This window comes from Varanus komodoensis, unplaced genomic scaffold, assembly GCF_004798865.1.
Source record: "Varanus komodoensis strain SLA01 unplaced genomic scaffold, ASM479886v1 scaffold3, whole genome shotgun sequence".
NCBI lineage: Eukaryota > Metazoa > Chordata > Lepidosauria > Squamata > Varanidae > Varanus > Varanus komodoensis.
The window spans coordinates 18,551,591-18,574,070 of record NW_025335761.1 but is presented as its reverse complement, the minus strand read 5'-3'; the positions used below and the strand labels follow the sequence as shown (position 1 = coordinate 18,574,070).

Genomic DNA, 22,480 nt, shown 5'->3' with positions numbered 1-22,480 from the left:
GCTACTCCATTTCTTCTGAGGGATTCTTGCCCGCAGTAGTATACCTGATTGTCATCTGAATTAAATTCCCCCATTCCTGTCCATTTCAGTTCACTGATTCCTAAGATGTTGATGTTCAGTCTTGTCACCTCTTGTTTGACCACATCCAGCTTGCCCTGATTCATGGATCTTACATTCCAGGTTCCTATGGAGTATAGATCTTTGCAGCATCGGACTCTTCCTTTCACCACCAGATACATCTGCAACTGAGTGTCCTCTCGGCTTTGACCCAGTCACTTCATTCTTTCTGGCGCTACTAGTACTAGCCCTCTGCTCTTCCTCAGTAGCATATCGGACACCTTCCGACCTGAGGGGCTCATCTTCCAGTGTCATATCTTTTTGCCTTTTGGTACTGACAATGGGATTTTCATAGCAAAGATACTGGAGTGGGTTGCCATTTCCTTCTCCAGTGGATCACATTTTGTCAGAGCTCTCTGCTATGACCTGTCCATCTTGGGTGGCCCTGCACGGCATAGCTCATAGCTTCATTGAGCTATGCAAGTCCCTTCGCCACGACAAGGCAGTGATCCATGAAGGAGAATCTCCACTTTTAGAAGAAGTTAAATACTGTAGCCCAGGGGAGAGACAGTGGATTTCTCGATAGTTTCAACACCCAAAGCACCTGCTAGCATGGCAACCCTAAGGAATGGAAGTCTAAAACATGAAAAATCTACCTTCTGTCCTCCCCTGCTGTAGACAATATAGAGCCTAAGTTTTTAAGAATAAATTATATCAATTCTTAAGAAACACCAAACAAGTCATGATTTTACCCCATCTTTCCAGCACCCTCCTTAGTTTTTACCTTTGCCGTGCTGTTTTCACAGGCTTTCATAAGCCGCTCGTGCAAGTCAGGGGAAAAGGAAGCAATTCTGTCATTCTCAGCCAAAAGTTTCAGTGTCCCTTTCTCTAAATGAGATACAATTCTGCCAAGACAACACCAAAAAAGAGTACAATGCTGAATTAAAGGGAAAAAAATCAATTCCAAATGCATTTGGGCATTTTATTGTCACTGTAACTGGTCCTCTTAAGGAACCACCTCAATATCTACCCAATCACTTTGCACTTTGTAAGTTGCATTAACTGTGCTACACACTTTTCACTTTGTGCCTACTAAAGACAAGACATTTAGTCCAGCTGCTCCAATCATATGGAACTTTCTAGCAAGTAATTTAACAAGCACTATTTTTTCTGGGTTTCCATAGCTGGCACAGCCTTTTCATGCAAGTTTGAGTATTTCCTTCTCTGCATTTTATCAGATTTGGAGGTGGGGGATTACTCAGATTAGAAAGTTGCATACTTTCTGTGAAGCAGGAGATATCCATCAATACTTAACAAAATGCCTCTCCCAAACATAATCTACCTGTACACCATGACCAACATCTGGGTCTTTCCTCAAAGTGCTACCATCAAGAGAGGTGAAGAGGGTAGCACAAGGGGAGGGCCCTCTCAGTGGTGGCCCCTCAACTGTGGAATGTTTTCCTCCCTGAGACCCACCTGGTGCCAACTTTCTTTCTCAATGGAGGGCAAGCTATTCAACCTATGAACATGTGTGGGCAACCCTGAGGGCTCCGGTACAAATTTTAGCAAAAAACAATAATTTTTGCTGCCAAACAGTGACCTAGAACAGATAAATTTTGTGTTACGATAAGGTGTATGCCTTATTTTATACCTAAATGTATAGATACATTGCAGGCCACCGTTGTGGTTTACTTCACTGCTGTTCTCTCTGCCACAGCAAATGCAGCAATGCATATACTTAAAAGGGGGTAGAAATGTGAGGATGGGGATGGTGTATCTCGGCTGGGTGCTGCCACTTCCTGACATGTAGGGTTGCACCCAATTTTAGCTGTTCTTAAATCTGTTCAAACATATGGGACTCAAGTTAGACTAACATTAGCTATAAGTCGTAAACTGACTGCAATAGACAATCAAAGGTGTAAATACACGTACATTTATGAGCATATCCCAAATCCATTTCACTTACTCAAACTGATAATCCAAGACCTGCACGGCAAAATAAACACAGTTGTGTACGCTGCAAAAGTGCTGCCGCTTTACTGCATCTGTAAACGAAATGCAATAGTTTTTTAAATACACTAGATTTAAAGTTGTTGGTAATATCTGAAGAGAAAGTGCAGATTCTTTGTAAAAACATCCCACATAATGCAGGCAGGCTAGCCACTGGTCAGTACATCCAGCAGCACTCATTTATGTCATATAAGGAAGGTTATACCAATTAAAGTTTTTTGTAATTGCAATATCATAAGGGCAGATGCTTAAAAAGACTTGATGTAAGCAAACAAAGAGCTGGTGCCAAATGACAATGCCCCTTATTTAAAGCTCAAGCCTGACTTGGGCTTTTAAAATCAAGTTTACCTGATGAGGCTTGTCACCCATGTGAATGGGCATATTCAGAAGCAGGATCAGGTACTGCTAAAACGTTCCATTTGTTTTCTTAGGGTTACCAGAGAAATCAGCACCACATTGCCACTAAGCTTTGAATGGCCCAATTCAAATGATCAAATTCTACCAACATGCACAGTCTCCTTTCCTCCTGCATTGGTCCTCCTTTCATGCTAGCACAGGAAATGCCCCACAAAGTCACAACCAACCATGACTTCCTGTTACATCCAAACTGGCAAACCATGGTTAAGGGCTTTCAAGGGCTTTCTGTTTGGTTTCAAACAAACAGAAAACCAAAGTTAAAAGCTGGCTTCCAAATCCTGGCTGGCTCTTAAGCTCTTAAACATAGTTTGCCATTTCAGCCATAAGGGGTGGCTAACTGCAGCTTCCTGGCTTGTTTCTTTACTTGTTTCAGGACATGAGCACAGCTGCACAAGTTTCTTACATACCCTAACTTACTAAACCAAGATTTTTGGGTCCAAATGCAGCCAATGTGCTATTGTTCACTGTCTTATTGTATCTGAAAATCAATTAGGGTGGTTAGTGAATTGGACTGAGGACACAGGGGATCCAAGTTCGAGTTCCCACTCAGCCATGAAGATAACAGGGTGGCTTTGGCCCAGACACTCACTCTCAGCTTAACCTATCCCACTGGGCCATGGCTGTGAGGATAAAATGGAGCTATGTAAGCCACCTGTTTCACAGGGTGAGGAAAAAAGTATGGCATAAATGCAATGTAATAACAATAATAATGATGGCAATAATAATAATGCAGACAACTTATCATAATCAAAATGCAATCCTTTAAAAGTTCTCTAACTTCTTTTTAGTACACATCAAATCCATGTCATGTTAAATAGCCAAAGATCTTTATCCAATAAAACTTCTGACCTCCATACTCTTCACTGAGATCAAGGTCACTGTCCTGATCTTCTGCAAAGGAAGTTCCTCTAGCTGTTAACAACTGCAACACAAAGAAAAACTCCAAAAAAATATTTGGCACCAGGTTTTCTGCAAAGAAAGTAAAGGTACAGAGCTAATCATTCAAAACAAGCTTTGATTTCCTGATTTAGCTATTTTATTTATTTATTTTCTTTTAAAAATATTTTTCTTCTTTTAAAAAAATATATTTATTTTCCATACCAACCAATAGCTGAATCTCTCCAAGCAGTGAACATCATCCTGAGTTTAACAGAGGTATACCATATAGTAAAACATATAAATTGCATTCAAAACATAAATCTATCTACAATTGAAATTAACCACAAAAAATGTTTTGTCTAATCTGGACATCAGTATGGAATTTGCTTAATACAAGGACATTTTAAAAAAGTAATACATTGTTCATTTTTTCCTTTTTATGCCTCCAACCCATTAAAGTTGTCATGTTTGATAATCCAGTTTTGAAGTGAGAATAATCAAAGTTATCAAGGAGTGGCGCTTCCAAGACAGCTTCTTGCCCTTTCTCTAATACAAATAGAATCATACAAAAATAAGTGCATATAAACATAGCTGTCTAACTTGCATAGATGATTCAGAATTTTAAGCAGCTTTCCCATTCTGCGTTCCAGATATTCTGGACTTCAATTATGATAATGCTTGAACAGAACCATGTCCTACAACTGCTAGCATTCACCAGCCAGCATGCTGCAAGTTGTAGGACTTTTTCTGTCTAAAAGTGTGTATGATTGTACCACTGGACTTTTGAATTAGCAGAGTCGTTATGCAATTGGCAGCCAGAATCTAATTTATCTAAAATATCACCATTACTTAAATTTCAGTTGAAGAACATATTTGTATACCCATTCTTGACATCCTCCCAAATCAATACAAATGCAACATTTTCCATCTCTTTACCTGCTATACAAAATGAATAAATCTGAGCCAGTTGTTCTAGCTGCTTCCTGTAGGAAGTCTTGGCTATGTCTGCAGAGGTTACCAACTGGTTTCCATTCCAACCAACATTAGATCTGATGGACATGCTAGAATCCAAAGATAATCCTGTTGGGGAAGATGGGCAATGCAACATCTTGGACCTATAATTCAAAAACAAGAACAGAATGAAGAACTAAAAGAGATCCCAACACCGCCATATTGTTCAATGATACTCTTTTCAACACTTATCACGTAACTGAAATGCAATGGAGAAATTTATTACCAATTCAAGCAGGTCCCTGTAATGCCATATTCACTGTATTGTTATGTTACAAATATATCAGGTCTCTTCAGTATTAAAAACAGAATTCTAAACTTAACACATTTACATGTAAGATTTAAAAAGACACCAAAAAACACCACAATGGCTTTTGAACTTGTGAATCCTAACAATGTGAATTAGACTGAAGAAAGCACCTTTTTGAAAATTCAAATTGCACCTCACAGAAACAATACCATTCTACTATTGAGACAGAGGTGGAAAACCTAAAGTCCAGGGAGCAAATGCAGACTTCCAGGTTTCCCTGTGGCCAAGCTCTCTTCCCTCAACCCCACCCACTTAACATTTGGTTTCCCAGCTTTTAGACATTTTGCCCTCTCTCCAAAAGGTTTACTTACTGGCAATAAGAGCTTTAAGCAACAATACGCTGACATTTTTTGCAAATTTGACTCCAAACATTTTGTCTTTGACCTTGCCCACAGGTGGAATGTATCCTCCAAGAGCTTTTCTGAAACCAGCACTTGGGCTGAAAGCGGTTCCCCACTCTAGGACAATGTCTCAAGTAACAATCCTGGCCCATAGTACATCTGTCCCTGCCTTAAGCACCCCGTGTCTAATTTTACAATGTACCGTTCTTTCCTCAGCATCTCCCTTTCCTCCTGAAGGCTTCCTGGAAGGGAGGTCTGGTTCACTTCTGGAGAAGCAGCAAGGCCCTCAGGACTTCTTCCAGACTGAAACTGAAAACTCTGAGACTGGCCAACAGGTGTGGACGTGAAGCACATCTTGGGCTTGGATAACAATCGTTCAGTACTCACTGGAGTGGGGTTGATTCTTCTTGATGGCTTGATTTTGCTGAAATGCAAAGTAAAGTCAGATCAGGAATAAAACCAAAACATTAGGCTATTCCTTTTCCCAAAACATACCCTCTCCTTGTGGATGCCATTCGGAGACATTTACTGTGTTCACAGATGCACTAATAAGATGGCAGATTACCAAACATCTAGTTTTACCAAGAAATAGTTCTGCTTGTCAGCCAACGAGACCATTAAAGGAGAGCTAACCACAAGTTATTAAAATGAACACATATGAAGCTTGTTCACTTGGCACAAAGCTTAAGGGCAGCAGTCCCTAACTTTTTTGGTTTGGTGACCATATGTGATAGTCTGAAAAAGTGTTATGGATGTTTTCAATAGAAAAGCTGTCCTCAGGGCTTGCCAGTTCATAAAATGGCTACTATGATCACATGGGCCAGTCACAAAGCACTCACTTCTCAGAAACATAACTTGCCCAAGAGCTTAAACAGGTCTCAGCACCAGGGGCAGGGCAGGAAGAGGAACATGTCCTGCTAATCAACCAGTTACTGGGTTGGCACCACCAACCCCAGCAACCCTACAAGACAGATACAGCAGATTCTTGGGATGCTTAGGAGCACTACTTTCCTCCTTTTTTATCCTTAAGGCCAAGCTGCAGCAGTACTATTGCTATCTCATCAAGAAAGCCTCACTCCAACACTTACGTTATCATTCCAGCAGTACTCATGGGTGGAAACTCCTCAAAGTCATTCAGGTTAAGCTGGTCAGGTGGAGAACTGGTAGGCACAGGACTCAATTTCCTCTGTCTTGATGAGCCCAATGAGGAACTGTCATGCTTCCCTTCTTCATTCAAGCTTCTTCCTAGGTCTTGTGCCACCAGCCGGCCAGAACCAGTGGCAGAACTGTTTCCTTTTCTTCTGCCTCGCCTCACTGGGGCAGCAACAAGAAAACTCCCCAGATTTGTTTTCTGAGTAGAGCGTCTCTCACCACGAGCAAAAGTAGGGCTTGAACCAAGACTTGGGCTGGAGCTGGAATTGCTGCAAGACCCAAGTACACTTGACCCATTGAAGGCTGATGAGCCATGTGATCCTGAAGCAGAAATACTGGTATTAAGGGTGCACAAGCTGGTAGGAGTTGCATCGCAAAAAAGCAGCCCTCGACTGCTACTGGACCTTGCTTTGTTGTGAGAGCTCCTTTCAGATCCTGATCTTTGGTTCCTATAAGCAGCAGAATTCCCAAGGAGCTGGGAGTTTGGAGTTTTAGCAGGGGTAGATGGTCCATTAGTCAATATCCGACTGGTTTGATCCCTTAGGTAATTCAGCAAAAATGGCACAAAGTCATTCTGAAGCAAATTAAGGGCAGCTAGTTTGGGGTGTACTTGGTTTTCCTACACAAGACAGAACATAGCACAAGCACAGACTGAAGCATTTTTGACTAGAGGTATTAAGAAGCTGACATTATTTAATTTTTATAAGACCAAGGCTAAGCAAGAAGTCCAATTATGTAAAGTAAAATCAGCCTATTTGAAAATACAAAACATATGCATGAATCAAAACTAGTAATCAAAGACCTAAATATAGCTCTATTTTCTCTCACTTGATTTGTTACAACACATAAATTACCTCAAAAGATACAAGATTGCTTCGATGAAAACCTTTGACATACAGAAATATTTATAGCATAATGCAACAAACTAAATTGTCTTACTTAATGGGAGAATCATTATTTTAACACAAGCGGGTGGTGCTTCTCCAATCCTAACAAGTTTAATCTCTTTCTCATGAAGAAGAAACACTAAGCAAGAGGTATGTTGCCATCTAGTGTTCCTTGAAAACATTACTTCAGCACTGAAACTGACAAAGAAAATGACATGCTGATCCTGTTAAGACATAACTAGTAATGTCACTGAATTATGAAATTAATTGATTCAGAAGTCAAATCTAGCACATTCATAATTCTTGAATCATTAGCAATTTAACCATTAGCAAGCTCCCGTAGCACAAACTTCACAGTTTTTCCAATTATATACAGTTAACTTGTATTTTTTGCAACCACCCTACACTGGTTGGGGCAGCAGGGGTTTCATGTTCCTGGAAATGGCACTCTCTGATAATCTAACACTTTCCAGAAGCTGTTAAGTAAGAAAAAATTGACTGCCCCCATGAAGCTGTCTTCCTGGCATCTTGGAGACACTTTTGCTAGTAAACACCTTGGACTGACTCAAACTACCTTCTGTTACTGTTAGTTTCATCTCCACTTTGAAATTTCACAACAGAAAAGTTGTCTCTGCAGTTAAAATGTGTACCTTGCAGAGCAAATCATGAATTATATAAAGGGTGAGTTTCTCCATCAATTAGATACAATGCTAAGCTTGGGCTCAGGTGCTCACCCCCACTTGTTTACAAGAAATCTAGAAGTGTTTGCTTCCATTTTAGTTTAACTAAAGCTTGTAACCTCATCAAAACTTGCTCATACTATGACCAATCTTAAACTATTTGCTGAAACAAGCTAACTTTTCAAAGCATAACTTACAACACTGGCTTGTCTCAACTAACTATGGTAAATTCTCTAGCAGCTATTGGCTGACAAATGAAGAGCATCTTCAGTTTATTATGAGGCCTGCATTATTTAACAGAGCCAAAAATGGAACACTTGCTAGCTCCTAATATTCAGCCAAAAGCCAGATACTGCTGATGTTTTCACAAGTGACTCTAAGCATGTGTTTGTCACAAATGCACCAGCTATGAATGTTGGGTATAGATAGCAAAATAAAACGATTTTCAAATGACATTCATGCTACAAAAATTGTCAGTTCTAATGAACAAGAAATACAATAAATATATTAAAATACAACTTATGAGAACTGCCCAGCTTATTTTCTGTCCACTTGAAACTGGTGAAATGACTGGGATAATGACTTAATATTGATCCAATTGGTTATCATTTGTTACTACTCCAGCAAATATGACAAACATATCCCTTTTGCAGCAATAGGTAGTGTTATTTTCAAACATTAATCTTAAATATTCTCACCACAGAAATGGATTCCTATGACCCGTTTACAAACATGTTTAATATTTTTAATATGTATGCATGCATGCACCCAAACTTTCAGCTATTGCAGGAGACAATCCCCTATCATTTAATTTAATTATAATTTAATTCCTATTAAATCAGGAAGCATACAGCTTTTTTAAGCAGTCCACATGAAAACTTCCCTGCTCCAAAACTAAGAAAAAAAATGGAATCCCACTGCAGAATTGTCTGTTTTAGACAGAGTCATGGTAAGACTGGATTTTGGGCTTGTCCTGTCATTGAAAAGACTGAAGGAACTACCTAAAATATCATAGAAGGGCAACAAATTTATCTGTTATTACTTCATGTTTGTTGCCATGGATGGAAAAGGACACATGTGGTTTTCTGCCTGGGGAATCAAAATATTGGCTGATTTTATAATCCCTGATTTAGATATGATGAGTGAAGAAGAATGGACCCCAAGCAGCAAAATTATCTTGGTCCAGTCTGCAAACTAAAAATTTAACAAGCAAAGGAAGCCTAAACATGCCTTCCAGCACAAATCAACCATGAATAGTTGGTGTTCGGTACTTTCAGATTTCTCCATAAATTATAAACATTTGCACGTGTGCAAAAGAAGCAGTGCTAAACAGGTATACTCCCTACGCACGTATACTATAAATAACCACTTAAATTTGTACGGCTTATTTCTGAGAATCGGTCAGTGCGGGGACAGAACTCATTCCTGCCGTCTCCATCCCGCCAGTCGATACTGAATTAGGGCCGGCACAGGAGAACAAGACACTAAAGCTCACAGAAGCGCCTAGGAAAGTTATTCAGACTTGACTCCTGAACGTGGCCTGACTTCGAGCGCTCAAATCCCCAGAGCGCAGGCCCCAAAGCTGCAACCTTTCGCAAGTTTCCATTGCCCAGAGGGGATTCTTTTCTCTCTCTCTCTCTCCCGCCTCCCTTTCAGTACCAAAAGATTTGGAAGGTGACGCGCAAGTTCGTTTGCCTCGAAAACTTCCCGCCTAATTTGAAGACGCGGCGTGTAACTGTTTGGAAAAACTGAGCTCCCCACATGAGGGCTGCGCCTGTTTACCTCCACGGGGCGACAGGGACTCTGGCTTGTCTTCAGCCACCGTACCACAGCGCCGACCGCCACCACGTCCTGCAGCAAAAGCTCCAAAACAGCCGCCATCCCCCACCTCCTGACTTGAGCCGCCGCCGCTCCGGCTAAGCCTCCGGGCGGGCGCACGCAAGAAGAACGCCGCCCTCTTTGAGGTCCCAGAGCCGCTCAAGTAGCTCCGAAAAGAAAAGCACAAAAAACTGGAGGAGGAGGAGGCGGGTTCTAATTCCCTTCTAACTCCGGGTTAGAGCGCAGCACGTGGGAGAGAACCGGGCAGCCACATAAAACGCCGGAGGTGGGGGGCTGCCTCGTAGAGCGCTCGCGTACTGCGCGTCTCCCTCAATCCACCCATCAGAAGGCGGGCTTTAGGTTTGTCGGGGCTAACGAGGCGCGCGCCTTGCTCTGGCTCAAAGACACCACGGGGCGTGGCTAGAACGTTCAGGCTCCGGAAAAGAGGCGGAGTTAGAACTTGCGGACGAGTGGCGGGGTAGGGGCCGCTTCCCGGCTAGGATTCTCATTGGAGGCGCGAGGGCTTCAGTGGGAGGGGATTGGAGCAAGGTGAGGCGGGGCGGGCTCCGAGGAGGAGCCGCAGTGGAAGCATTTCCTCCCCCCGCCCCGCCTCCCATGTCAATAAGCGGGGCGCCTGCGCCGGGGGTTTGCGCGTCTTTTCCTCTCATGCGCGGTATTTGCTTCCCGAGCAGGGCCCAAGGTTTGGCCTAGAGCCGGCGGGTGCAGCGGCAACGGCGGCACAATAAGCGGGCTCAGGCTCCCGCTTTCTTGGTTCCCGCGCCTGCCCGTTGGGCGCTCAGGATGGCAGACGACTCGCCCAAGCGGCGCAAAGCCAATTTCAACGAGGCGGAGACCGAGGTACTGATCGAGCAGGTGCTGAAGCACGAGCAGGTGCTGTTCGCGGCGGGGCCTGGCCGGGCCTCCCCAGGCCAGAAGCGCAAAGTCTGGGAGCTGATCCGGCACAAAGTGAATCCGGTGGCCGCCTGTCCCCGCGAGGTGGAAGACCTCAAGAAGCGCTGGCGGGATCTTAAGCGGCGCGACCGGAGCAAGCTGTGCCGCATCACCCAAGGCCCCGGAGGGCCCGTGCCTCACCCCGCCTCACTCGGCCTCCTAATGGCCAGCGAGGAGATCTCGCCGCCCGATCATCTCCGATCCTACGCCTCTGGGCTGCCCGCTCCCAACGAGGCAGTGCCTATTGTCGGGGGAATAGACACGCTGGATTTGCCAGGAGCCTCTTCCGTAGCGGAGATCGGTGAGTTAGAAGCGACCGACAGTCATCTAGCTTGCCTCTTTTTCTTGCATGAGGCTCAGGGTGTGGGGCGCTCGTTTGTGCGGCCATCCGAGCACAGATCCCGATTGTTGTAGGTTTCTTTACAAACAACGGCTGTTCGAAGTGATTTGCACTCTTCGCCCTGCAACCTCTACAGCAGAACGAGAGATCGCTCCTTTTCTTTCTCTTGGCATATTATTCTGTTGCATGCTGTCCCTGCCTGTGCGCCTTTTTCTTGTGCTTGCTGGAACAGCGCTAGGTATCGAAAAGATCCTCAAAAGTGATAGATAGATAGATAGATAGATAGATAGATAGATAAGAAATGTGCATATGGTTATTTAAGCGATGCAGGAGCAAGGAGAAGGAGGAAATCGATTTAAAAAAAAAACTCAGGAGGAAAGATTGGGGATTCAGTAGGAGGTAAAGCACATACGAGTAAGCAAGCTAATCTAGTGGGATAAAATGCAACGAATAAAAAGGGTCCCTGTAACTTTATTTCAGCATATGTCCATGGACAGCAGGGTGGTGGGACAGATGGCTTCCCGAAGATTTGTGTCTCGAGATGCCCCCTAACATCACCTCTGAACTTCTTACTGATTTGGGGAAATCTCAGGTGGCCCTGTAGTAACACAGGTTTGCCTTGGGGATGGGTTTTGGTTGGAGCATTGTCCAGTGGACCTTTCTGTTGAAGGACCACTTTCAGCAGTGATGGTGTATACATCTTTTATACTGAAACAAGTGAGATGGTGTAAAAACTGGAACAAGCTGGAATGAACACTTAATTTAATGCCCAAAACACTGTAAAATAATGCCAAAAACAATGGCATGAGTAGGATTTGCTGGAGAATGATATTTTAGAATTGACAGTCTTGCAATATTATCATTAACTCCATACTGCCCAGAACCCATCTGGAGCAGAAAGGATTGACCTGGAACACAATGTTCCAAGGGAACCAATTTCAATAGTCACACATGACTAGATGGGAATGATGTAAAAAGCTGTGAAACACAGAGAAACCACACTTCAGTACCCTTTCCAGACAATAGTCTATATTCTGGAAAATCACTAGATCCCCAACTTCCAATGGAACCATATCAAATTCACAATGAATAAATGGGAATATATGACATAAATGCTATCACTCATTTTTAACTGCTGAATCCAAATATTTTAAAATTACAATAATCAGCTTTTAATTCTTAGCCCTAGCAGTTAACAGTTGCCATCATCATCATCAAATGAAATTTGTTTATTGTCAATCTAGCCAGTCACTTTTGTTTAATTTATCACTGAAAGCAATTGCAACATATCATCCAATCTTTCCCTGTGTATGTAAGGGCTTTTCTATACAAGACATTTATTGTGTTTTCATGTTCTTCAGCTGTTGTGACTGTCCAGTTTTGCTTCTGTGCCTAACCAAAAACAATTTCAGTGGGATTTTCAGAGCAATTAAAATACAGCATTTAATTGTGAAAGACCATGCAATTTCCTTTGCATATTTGTGCTAGTGTACTATAGTATGGTGCCACCTAGTGGCATGAAAGGGAATGCTCCTTGTGTAGTGCCAAAATCTTAATTCTGCAAAGCTAAAAGTAGATGTAGCTGATTAGCAGCTTAATGTAGAAACATTCTACGTGGGATAGTGGTAAGTTTAACTGTCTGGGAGGCTTTAAAGTTGAGTATTTTAATTCCATTGGACTCCAACCTATTCATGATTGATTTGGTTGATTTGACTCACTCAGAATGTGATATTTTGGACCACTTGGGTAAGAATATGAGTTGTTACCCAAAATGGTAATATCTAGAATAGTTTATTACATCATTCTCATCTAGCCATGTGTGACTGATGAATTTGGTTGGTTTAGCTTACTTGGAACTTGGGTTCCTGGCCTTTCCATGCTGTTCTAGATGGATTCTAGGCATTAGGAAATTAATACATTGCAAGGGTTTCAATCCTAAACTATTAGCCAGTGTTTAAATCAAGATTCCAGCCTGTTCTGTTCAATTTTTTACACAGTTCCATAATAAGTTACTTGTGTAAATAACAACAATGAACCTTACACCAAGTCATAGCATAGGTCCTTTTAGCATAAACAGTGACCCGGTTCAGACTACACAATAATTTACCATGGATTAATTAACCCTTGGGATGTTGCAGCATGTGCTGTTCACCAGCTGAGAGTTGCTGTGGCTTATTGTGTCATCCAAACCTGGGTGGTAGGGGTCATTTAAGGAATAAACACAACCCTTAAATAACCCACACATACCCCACAGGCTGTTTAACACCTTCCTCCACCCAGTTTCCATGATAAGACAAACCATGGAGAACCCTGGCTAGGGTTTGCGTTGTAAACTTGGCATCAGGTTGAAAGTTCCTTCTACTTCCTGGCATTGAATGCATACGATTGGGATATTTCCGGGGGGGGGGGGGTTCACAAGATTAGTTTTCATTAAAAATCTTTTCGATGTTCAAATGTTTTAAATGTTTATATTGGAGTTTTATACTTTATTATATCCATTTTTATTATTGTATTTATGATAAATTGTGACTTGCTAGAAAGCTTCAGCTGTTGAATGATATATTAATGAAATTTATTATCATGGCAGTTGGCATGCACTTGCAGCTCCTCTTGGGTAAATTAACCCATGATAGGCTGTTGTGTTGTGTGAACTGACCCAGTGACTAGCTGCAACTGTCTTCCAAGTTACAGGCAAGACTCCTTCCCAGCTCTTCCAGGAGATACTAGGGATAGAATCCATGTGCTCTAAACTGCAGCCCTTCCTATAATTCCATGGTCATGGAATGTGGCAAAGGAGAAAGTGAGTCAGTTGTAATTCAGACTCCATTGTAAATAAATTTTATGTTATAGTTTCAAAGAGCATGACATTCAGACACTGCTTTGTACATTAGTTATGAAAACAGTCAAATGCTCAGAATTAGGCACATGGTCTACAGTAAGAATTTTAGAAACAGTCTTAAAATGTTTGCCTGTTTATTGGCTGTCTAAGCAACTTATAATATTTTTCTCTTTCTCTCCTTTCTCTTTCTGCAAATATTAATTGCTAGGTAATGGATAATTGATTTAGAACCTCTAAGGGCGTGTCTGTACAGATGCTCCCAAATGCTTGATGTGACACTTTAGTTCAAAATTTGAAAGACTGCTAGAAATTCCCAAGTGATTCATCATTGTTTTAATTATTAAAAAGTTTATTTTAATTTTGTAACATTAATTTCATTGTAAGAGCCCATTTTAGATACGAATCTAATCTAACTAATGTAATAAATCATAACACTAGGTATCTTTTTTCCTGTCTTCTTGTCAGACTTCGATGACCCTACAATACTCGATCAATGGGACGCTATGTGAGGGGTATTGACTAGGTGCTGTGTGTCTTTCTTCTATCATTTTTTTTCATGTTTGTATTCTACCCTTTTCCCAAACAGCTTACAATGGCACACATCAGGCTATCAAAACCAAACCAGTATTTCCACAAATATATATCCCTGTGCCACAGTAGCATGGATGCTGTGCTAAAAAAGTTCTCCTTTCCATTTAATATGGAATGTGCTCTCCAGACTTTATTTTCCTTTCGGCGCCAGGTGAAAACCTTTTCATTTATTCACTATTTTAAGGATTAAGGAATTTTAATTGGTTTTCATATTTACAGTTGCATTTAGTTTTTGTAGGGTATTATATATGTTATTTTTAATTATTATTTATTGCTTTGTCTAGTTATTGTTCTAATTCTTGTAAGCCATCTTGGGATGATTTTCATATAGGACGGGGTAGAAATATTTTAAATAAATGAATAAATAAAATCTTGCTAGATCGTTATAGCTGCAGTTCAGCAAGACTGCCTGTAACCCTTTTCAACTTGAAACCCTGTCCATGGCAGGAGGACCATAGAGGCAAAGGTTGTCTTTGTGCTTCTTTACCACGTAAAATAATAAGACAGTTGGTTTTAGTCATCTATATGTTCAATCTCTGAGCGTGGGTAGAGGAGTCTGAGGTGTTGCCAGGATATTGCATATGCTGGCAGAGGCTATCCTCTTTAAAAGCCCATCTCCAACAAGATCTAATCAGTTCTTTATGGGAACTTGGTCCTGCACTTGCATATATTCCTGTCAAAAATTCATGGGTAGCTCTTATATTTAAAAAGGAACCTGAGCTGTCAAACCTCTGTATTCCTGTAAAAGGTTCACCCTTTGCCATTTTCCCAAGCACCTAGTCTTAGGAAAGGGTAAGGAATCAGGTCCTCAAAAATTCCCTAGAGGATCTTGTGAAGGGGGTGATCTATTGGCAATCCCTTTTGTGAGCAAGGTTCACTCTTGCTTGGCTTTTGACAGCTGTCAGTAGAATGCAAAGTTAATAATAAAGCTTTTTGCAGTCTCTCTGGATCCATGGTGAGGGCCCGTTGCACTTTGACAGCAGAGACCTTCCAGGACATTGTCTAGCCAATGTTGCCTGTTTTGATCCTGCACAAGTACTCAACTGCACACTTAGGCAAATGCATCTGAAACATATTTGAAAGTTTTATAAAATTGGCACAAGTGTCTTAAATTTTTTTAAAGGGATGATATACCAGCAACAGCCCTTGCTTGGGCACTTTGGACCAGCTGTCACTGGTTGTCTAGTCAGACATCACTGTTCATGCTCTCTGTAAGAAAAAGGGAAAAGCAAGCATAATGAAGTTAGTGTTGAATTGGTGTTTGGGTTATCTGGATCTACTCTGCACTTGGCCACAAAGCTGACTCGGTAACACTCAGCCTAACCTACTTTACAGGGTAGTGAGGATAAATTTTAGAGGAAGTGAAGAAAGATTATATAAGCCACCTTGAGTTCCTTAAAAGGGAAACAGTGCGAAATAAATATAATAAAAGAAGTGCTATAGGTAGGTCAAAAGGGCCTGCAGTTGCAACAGGGAGCACTGAGCCACTGACATTCACCTTAGAGTAATGCTTGGGCACTTATGGAGCAGCGGTTATTGGTGGTGGCCTGGGTAAGCTTTGCAAGAGTGGTGCTGGGGGTTGCCATTCTTGGCAAGAAGTTTGATTCCCATCTCAGCATTTATTATGGAGTCATATGCCTAAGTTCAGACAACAAAACACCCCATCATGGTTACAACAACCCATACAACAATCCATGGATTGTCAGAATGGCTTGTGGTCTGTAAACAAACCACACAATGAGAAACCATTTGGGTTCACACGGCATGACAATCCATTGTAGCTTGTCGCACACAGTGGGTTGCAGTGTCATGCAAACCAGACCAATAAATACAGCAAGTTCTTAAGGCAGCTTTAGTAAAGCTTTAAGGTATTCTCCTAATTTCTGATCCTGTGTTATGTACCAATTGTCACATTTCCTGGATAAAGATGGAGAAAATAAGTTTGAAATAACATTCTACATTCTCCAGGCAACATTTACATGTCTGTGGTATTTCTGAGCTAGTAGCCAGAAGTTGAACCTAGATAGGTAGTAGAATCTAACTTCTTCTTCTTCCTCCATTTCCTTAGGTTTTACAGATGACCCAGGCCCATCCCACCAAACATGTGTGGAGAAAATAAATCTAAAAGAAGAGATAGTTGTGAAAGTAGTGGAACCGGAAGAAAGCTCAGAGGACATGGCTGTAGTTCCTCCTAGCCAGGAACAGCTACCTTTTTTGGGAATACAGAATGGAGGGCCCTGTGGAAAAGTAAAAGCCAAAACAAAAACTCAGCCCCAAACAGACCCCAGTGAAATTACGGAAGAGGATCTGTTGCAGATCCAGCAGAACCAGCTTCACGTTATCCAGTCTGGCTTTGATAGTATCAACCATAATCTTCGGCTTCTCCAGCAAGGCATGCAAGATCTCAACAACAGCCTCAGTATCATGGCACATACGTTAGTGGCTATCAAAAATGTTTATGTGAAAAACAACGCTGGCCCAACCACCTTTGCTACTGTCACTACTCAGACCACCGCAGGGTACCTGAGCCCTGGGTCCCCATTGGTTGAGGACAGAGTCAGAGTACCGGTGGCTGGAAGTAGTAGCAGAAGCAGCAGCTGCAGCTCCAGCTCTATGTCACAAGAGGCAGGCCCTTCGGAATTTCCCAGGCCCCCACACAGACCCATTAAGAAGGAACATCCAAATGGCTGTTATTATTTCTGTTTTGCAGATGTGTAAGACTTGAATACATGTCAGACAACTGTTGCATTTGAGAGGAGCTGTCCTGCACCCTGCTCTAATAATTGCATTATAATGGAGCAGATTCATCTGGCTGTCCTCCTGTGATGCTAAATATGTAAGATCACCACCACCCCCAGCTGCAGAAACGTTGCCTTGTAGGAGGCATAACACTACGAACCATTCTGGAACCAATTTTGGTGAAGGGAGGTAAAGAAATGTGTTAAATACAACTTTTAGAGCCCAGCCTCTTTTACTCAGAAGTCCTAATGCATCCAGCGGGATTCATTCCTAAGCTGTATATGTATAGGATTACAACATTAGTGGTTATCCAGTAGCTACTGGAGCTGGTTAATACCTCTTGCATTGTGTTCCCCCCCTTTTTTCCTTATGGAGGGGGAACAGAAAGAAAACTTGCTCCAGACCCTTCTGGTATCAATTTGACCTTTTAAAATAAAACAGTATGAAAAGATAGCAGCAACTTTAATTAGTATCTGATGCAGAAGCTATCAGACAAGCTGTTTTTATTTTTGTAGCAATCCAAAGTGCAGATTAGTGAGAAATTGGGTACTTGATTGTACTTAATTTAAAAAAGAAAAGCTGCCTACTTCTACTGTAAGAACATATGGAGTTTATCAGCTCTAAAACTAGGAATGAATTGGGGTATTGAGCCATGAGCAAAGTGCATCTAAGTTTTTCTTGATAGTTCCTCTTCATTATTGCTCATGTCCAGCTCTTCTAAATGTATCTTTCCTATGAAAAGAACACCACCACTGCTAAAAACATACAGTAGTAGGGAGGCTGCCTTTTGTTGCATAATTAAAGAGAATTTGCCCAAAAGAATGGTGTTTGTTGTACGTTCTTGAAAGTCATTTGAATGAATTACCTCCATGCAAGAGTATGCTTACCTATTAAAAACACATTCTAAAGCAGTGTTTCCCAACATGATGCCTTCCAAATGTTTGGGACTTCAGCTCCAGCCAACCTAGTAATGGTTGGGAATCCTGGGAATTATAATACAGCCAAAACATCTGGAGAGCACCAGGTTGAAGAAGCAGCAGCTTGCTCTAGAGATATGGGTTGAATGTAATGGACAGCTTGTGACCTTCCAAATACTTTGGCTTACAACTCTCATCAGCCCTAGCCACTGTAGCCCATAACAAGGGATTGTTGATGTTGTAGGTTAAAAATCGGCACGTAAGTCACCTTGTGTTGAATTTCGTTTTTAGTGCTGCCTTCACTTACAATTACCCATGCTGACTGGGGCTAAAATAAATTGTATGTGAAAGTATCTAGTGGTATTTACATCAGAGAAGGGTGTTTAGTGGTTCATGCATGAGACACAGGGACACTCCCCTCTGGTTACAGTCATAAGATGAAAAATACCCTCTTTCTGTTTTAAACTATGGCTGCTCTTTATTCATGAGCAGGGAGCTCCAGTTAACCTGAAATGGCCTTCCTCATCTTGGTGCCTTCCAGATGTTTTAGATTTCAAGTTCTATCAGCTGCAATTAGCATAGCCAAATGGTCAGGAATGTTGAGTGTTGTCATCCAAACATTGGGAGAATACCATGTTGAGGAAAATTGGGTTAAAGTTGTGTTGAAACAAGCAAGTACTATAGACCATGACTTTATCCTGGTAAAATGAGACATTTTAACTGGTGTTCTCATTTCATATACTTCCCATTCCCTTTTCATGAATGCACAGGAGGAGGAAAGGTATGGTATAGGTAGTAGTCTTACTAAACTGTCATATACTGTGGAGGAACTCAAATGTGTGAATTGCAAAGGGCCATGACAACAATTAAGTTACGTTATTACAACACTAATTATACCTTATTTTTCAAGCTTCTGCAACATACATGTCATTCTACTGTATTCTGGACCTTTGGGGAAACAATTTGGCGTGTTCATGGCTGGAAGAAAATGGAATGTTTTCTGTTACTAATAGTGCCATATAACGATTCTTGATTGTACAAGATCTTTCTTCTTTGGCATTATGAATATATGGAGTCTGCCTTGAAGGTGTGAAGCTGCAATACAGAATCTCAAATATTACTTAAGTAAATTAAGGATTTGTATTGAATGCTATTTGTAAGCAAACCATTTTTATATTTGTCAAATTTTCTAAATGCAAGTCCATCACAGGTGGAAGAGATCTAAGGAACAAATTCATAATACTGTCTTTAAAGTATGGTATAATATAGTTTTATTGAATGAATGGAACAGAGATCATACTACTTAAAGTGGGAACCATTCTGAATGTTAGGTGAACATGTATGAGTAAATATTGTTAGTATAGAGCAGGTGTGAGTCCATCTGGAAAAACATGTAATGTCAGTAGCTGTAGTCTGGCCCCAGCATATTTCAAGTGCGCAACAAAAAGTTACATGCAAATGTTTTTCTGGGTTGTCTCTCTCGCATTTTATCAGTGTCATATGTTACTGATGAAATTTGGCCTCTAATAGGTGTGGTTCTATACTTTTATCTTTAAAACAATGTTTCAGTCAAGGACATTTGCTTTTTTCCTTGAAAAATAAAGGGATCTGCACATGTACTGGCAGCAGCCATGAGCTTTGAACACAGTATCTCAATTTGAATTGCAAGTGGACTAAGAATTTCAGAGGAAGAGAGCTTGATATATCCTAATACTGAGTAAAGTGGGGTCTAGCCTTAAGCTAGATGGCTGTGGGATGCTGGGAGTTGGTACACTGCTTGTGCTAGATAACTCCAACTTGGGGAAGGCCTGGCAAAAGCCAGCTACTGCAGATTGGGGGAAAAATTAATTGGAGCCCCAATTAATTGGACTTCACCAACATTGCTAATTTGGAAAGAATTGGTGCTGCAATGAAAATGCTGACAATCCAAATGGAATCATTGCCTGTTTTCTCACAATGTAGCCCCTGGTGGAATAAGGGTGTACTGTTCAGCAGTGACAGCTACTTAAAGCCAGAAAGAATTCTTGTGCTGAAATTAACCAATGTCCAAATCTTTTCAGGCCCACACTCAGATACACAGAAAGTTAAATCTAATAGTTTTCTTAAAACTATTTTTAACATCTTCAAGTTAAAATTTTATTCTAGATTAAGTTGCCCTGTGATTTTATAAGTGCATTTCAACAAGATTCTATTTCAGTAAAAAGCTATCAAAGGGCCAACATTTTGTATGAGTTATGTACTATCCCATTCAGTTAAGAAAGCTAACTCGCTAGTCTAGGTACAGCTGCTGAGGATTGAGGGAGCAAGAGGGATGGCCTAAGGAGAGCTTCCAATTTAAAAAAAAAGATGGCTAATTACAGAAAACATTAGGAAATCTTTGTATGATATATGTTGCCTGGAAATGGTCCACTTGATCCTTAGTATATGGGTGCAAACCTGTTGCATGTGGATAGTGCTAGATTTCTTTTGCATCTAAATACACAGGTTTTCTTGTTTAATGCTCAGGTAACTGTTCTTTGTGAAGTTAATCCCTTTTACTTCCACATGTGGTGGGACCGTGATAAGTTACTTCTCCAGTTCCTTGTTTATATGTTGGTTCAGGCCTGTCCTTACAGCTTCTCTCTACTGAACATTGATCTTTTTAGTAGTAGCAAATAAAGATATAGGAAGCCATTGGTTTATATCTCCTTAAGAGATATCATCAGGCACACAATGACCAGAAATCATATATGTAGTTCAGACAAACAAAAAAGTCTAAATAGATTTGAAATTGAAAGACTTGTACACAAAATGCCAGTTCGAGTCCCAAATGAGAGTATACTTCAAGACCACTGACACTGAACCTTATCAGACATTTCCATGGCTAGCATCTATTATTGTGCAGCTGAAGCTTCATAAAATGTTTGTGTTCCTGGTACCATATCTGGATCACTGAAATAGTATCTTGTGAAATGTCTGTGTCAAAGATAAGGGAATATGTGCAACCAATGGTACTGTTTACAAAGTTCATTGTCTAGAATGGCATTCTTTTCACATGTGAAATGTGGAGACCCCTCCTGAAAAATTACAAGGAGCTTTTGTCATATTCTGCATAATGAAAGGTGCTAGACTGTGGTTCCGTCATACCAGAAGAGAACATGCTTGTTGAAAATCCTTGAGGAAAATGTCTATGCTAACGAATGAAGTCTACAAAGATGAAGTTCAGTTGTGTGGTAATAATGAGATGAAGCAAGCCATGTTTAACTAATGAGGCTTGGTTGATTTGTTTAACACAGGTACTGCTTTGTTAAATCTTTTGACTTGTGGCCTTTTTCTGATTGGTATTTGATCACCCAAAACCTTCAAAATCCAAATCCATGATTCTATACTCTATGAAAGTAAAGTAAACCACACTGTCATGTGCAAATCTTTGGTGCATTTCTACATTGGCATATACTCATTTATTAGGTTTTCTCCAATGTAGTTTTGATTCTTAACTAGAAATAGATTGATACTAGAGGCAGAACACTGCTGGGATCTGAATGGCAGAATTCAAAATAGAAAGAATTAATGGGGAGTGTCACAGTTTACAATGTTCCACTTTTAAGGGTGAACCTTACGCTATAGACTGCAGAACAAAAACAGCTAGCTAATGTAGAGCAGTTGATCAGAATATTAGCTGCTCTTTTTATTCCTATTATTCAATCTATGGTTTTGCATTTTATGACATTGAGTTTTACTGTGAACACACTTTGATATGCAAAAGCAGAATAGAAGTTATTAAAATAACAATAGCAAAACTCCCCACACACATAAACCTAATTAAGATACTGGACTCAGTTACTGCTTGATACTCAAAACTTACAGCAAAGTTATATTAGTATGAACACAGGAGCCACGTTTAATTTTTGAGCCCTCGGAAGTTATTCCATGAATCCCTAACTACTGAACCTATTTGCATAAACACGGGAAAAGTCCCTTACTTTGGAAACATTGGAGCTTAATATGCAGCTGTCCATAGTTCCAAGTCCTCAAGCTTCAAGTTCCTACCCTGCAACTCCTTTGGCAGTGGACCTTCAGATCTGATAAAGTTCCTCCTTTCCAGTGTTACCCATACACATTCATTTTTCACTTCAGTTGAAAGCTGTTCCTAAATGTAGAACAAACGCAGCTGTCCACACCCCTAACTTTATTCTTAAACAACTATCTCCTCCCTCCTAGAACTCTGGGAGGAGAATATTTTCTCAGTGTCATCAAGGAGCTTGTTAAGTCAACATTAAATGTTTCTGATCATCTCTCTACCTGAATTTAAAGCTGCTTGATAGTCACCTATATACTTTGCCTGATCAATAATTTTTTGTAGCTCCTAAATTTCACATATTCCTTTATAGAAACACACACATACAAAAGATTGCATCACCTGTGTTCTTTGGCAAGTCAGAATTCATTGATATTTAAACAACACCAAATAAGCACCATTGATGCAATTAGGACACAGCAGTGATTATTTGAACACAATGGTGGGAAATAAAGTAAGAAGAAAAATGTCCATCTTTATTTCA

The 22,480-nt window shown here is 40.8% G+C and overlaps 2 protein-coding genes across 2 annotated transcripts in view; one reads left to right on the top strand and one right to left on the bottom strand.

The window, feature by feature from the left end:
* The window catches only part of CDAN1 (codanin 1), a 46,754-nt gene extending 36,864 nt beyond the window's left edge, over nucleotides 1-9,890 (bottom strand). Inside the window, exons 1-7 of the mRNA XM_044435857.1 lie at nucleotides 9,527-9,890; nucleotides 6,114-6,796; nucleotides 5,228-5,449; nucleotides 4,300-4,478; nucleotides 3,334-3,453; nucleotides 2,024-2,102; nucleotides 842-962 (exon numbers count right to left, since the gene is read on the bottom strand). Coding sequence (XP_044291792.1) covers nucleotides 842-962; nucleotides 2,024-2,102; nucleotides 3,334-3,453; nucleotides 4,300-4,478; nucleotides 5,228-5,449; nucleotides 6,114-6,796; nucleotides 9,527-9,625 — 1,503 coding nt within the window. The 5' untranslated portion in view covers nucleotides 9,626-9,890. The remainder of the gene's footprint in view (nucleotides 1-841; nucleotides 963-2,023; nucleotides 2,103-3,333; nucleotides 3,454-4,299; nucleotides 4,479-5,227; nucleotides 5,450-6,113; nucleotides 6,797-9,526) is intronic.
* Nucleotides 9,891-10,201: 311 nt separating this feature from the next.
* On the top strand, nucleotides 10,202-17,841 carry LOC123026495. Its single transcript, XM_044436211.1, has 2 exons — nucleotides 10,202-10,814; nucleotides 16,352-17,841. The coding sequence occupies exons 1-2, from the start codon at nucleotides 10,364-10,366 to the stop codon at nucleotides 16,999-17,001; spliced, it is 1,101 nt and encodes a 366-aa protein (XP_044292146.1). The 5' UTR covers nucleotides 10,202-10,363; the 3' UTR covers nucleotides 17,002-17,841.
* Nucleotides 17,842-22,480: the final 4,639 nt, after the last annotated feature.

Bases quoted from the DNA above. Each gene is read 5' to 3' on its own strand.
- LOC123026495 (XM_044436211.1), top strand. From the start codon at position 10,364: ATGGCAGACGACTCGCCCAAGCGGCGCAAAGCCAATTTCAACGAGGCG. The intron at 10,815-16,351 runs GTGAGTTAGAAG...CCATTTCCTTAG, and splicing joins CTCTTCCGTAGCGGAGATCG to GTTTTACAGATGACCCAGGC.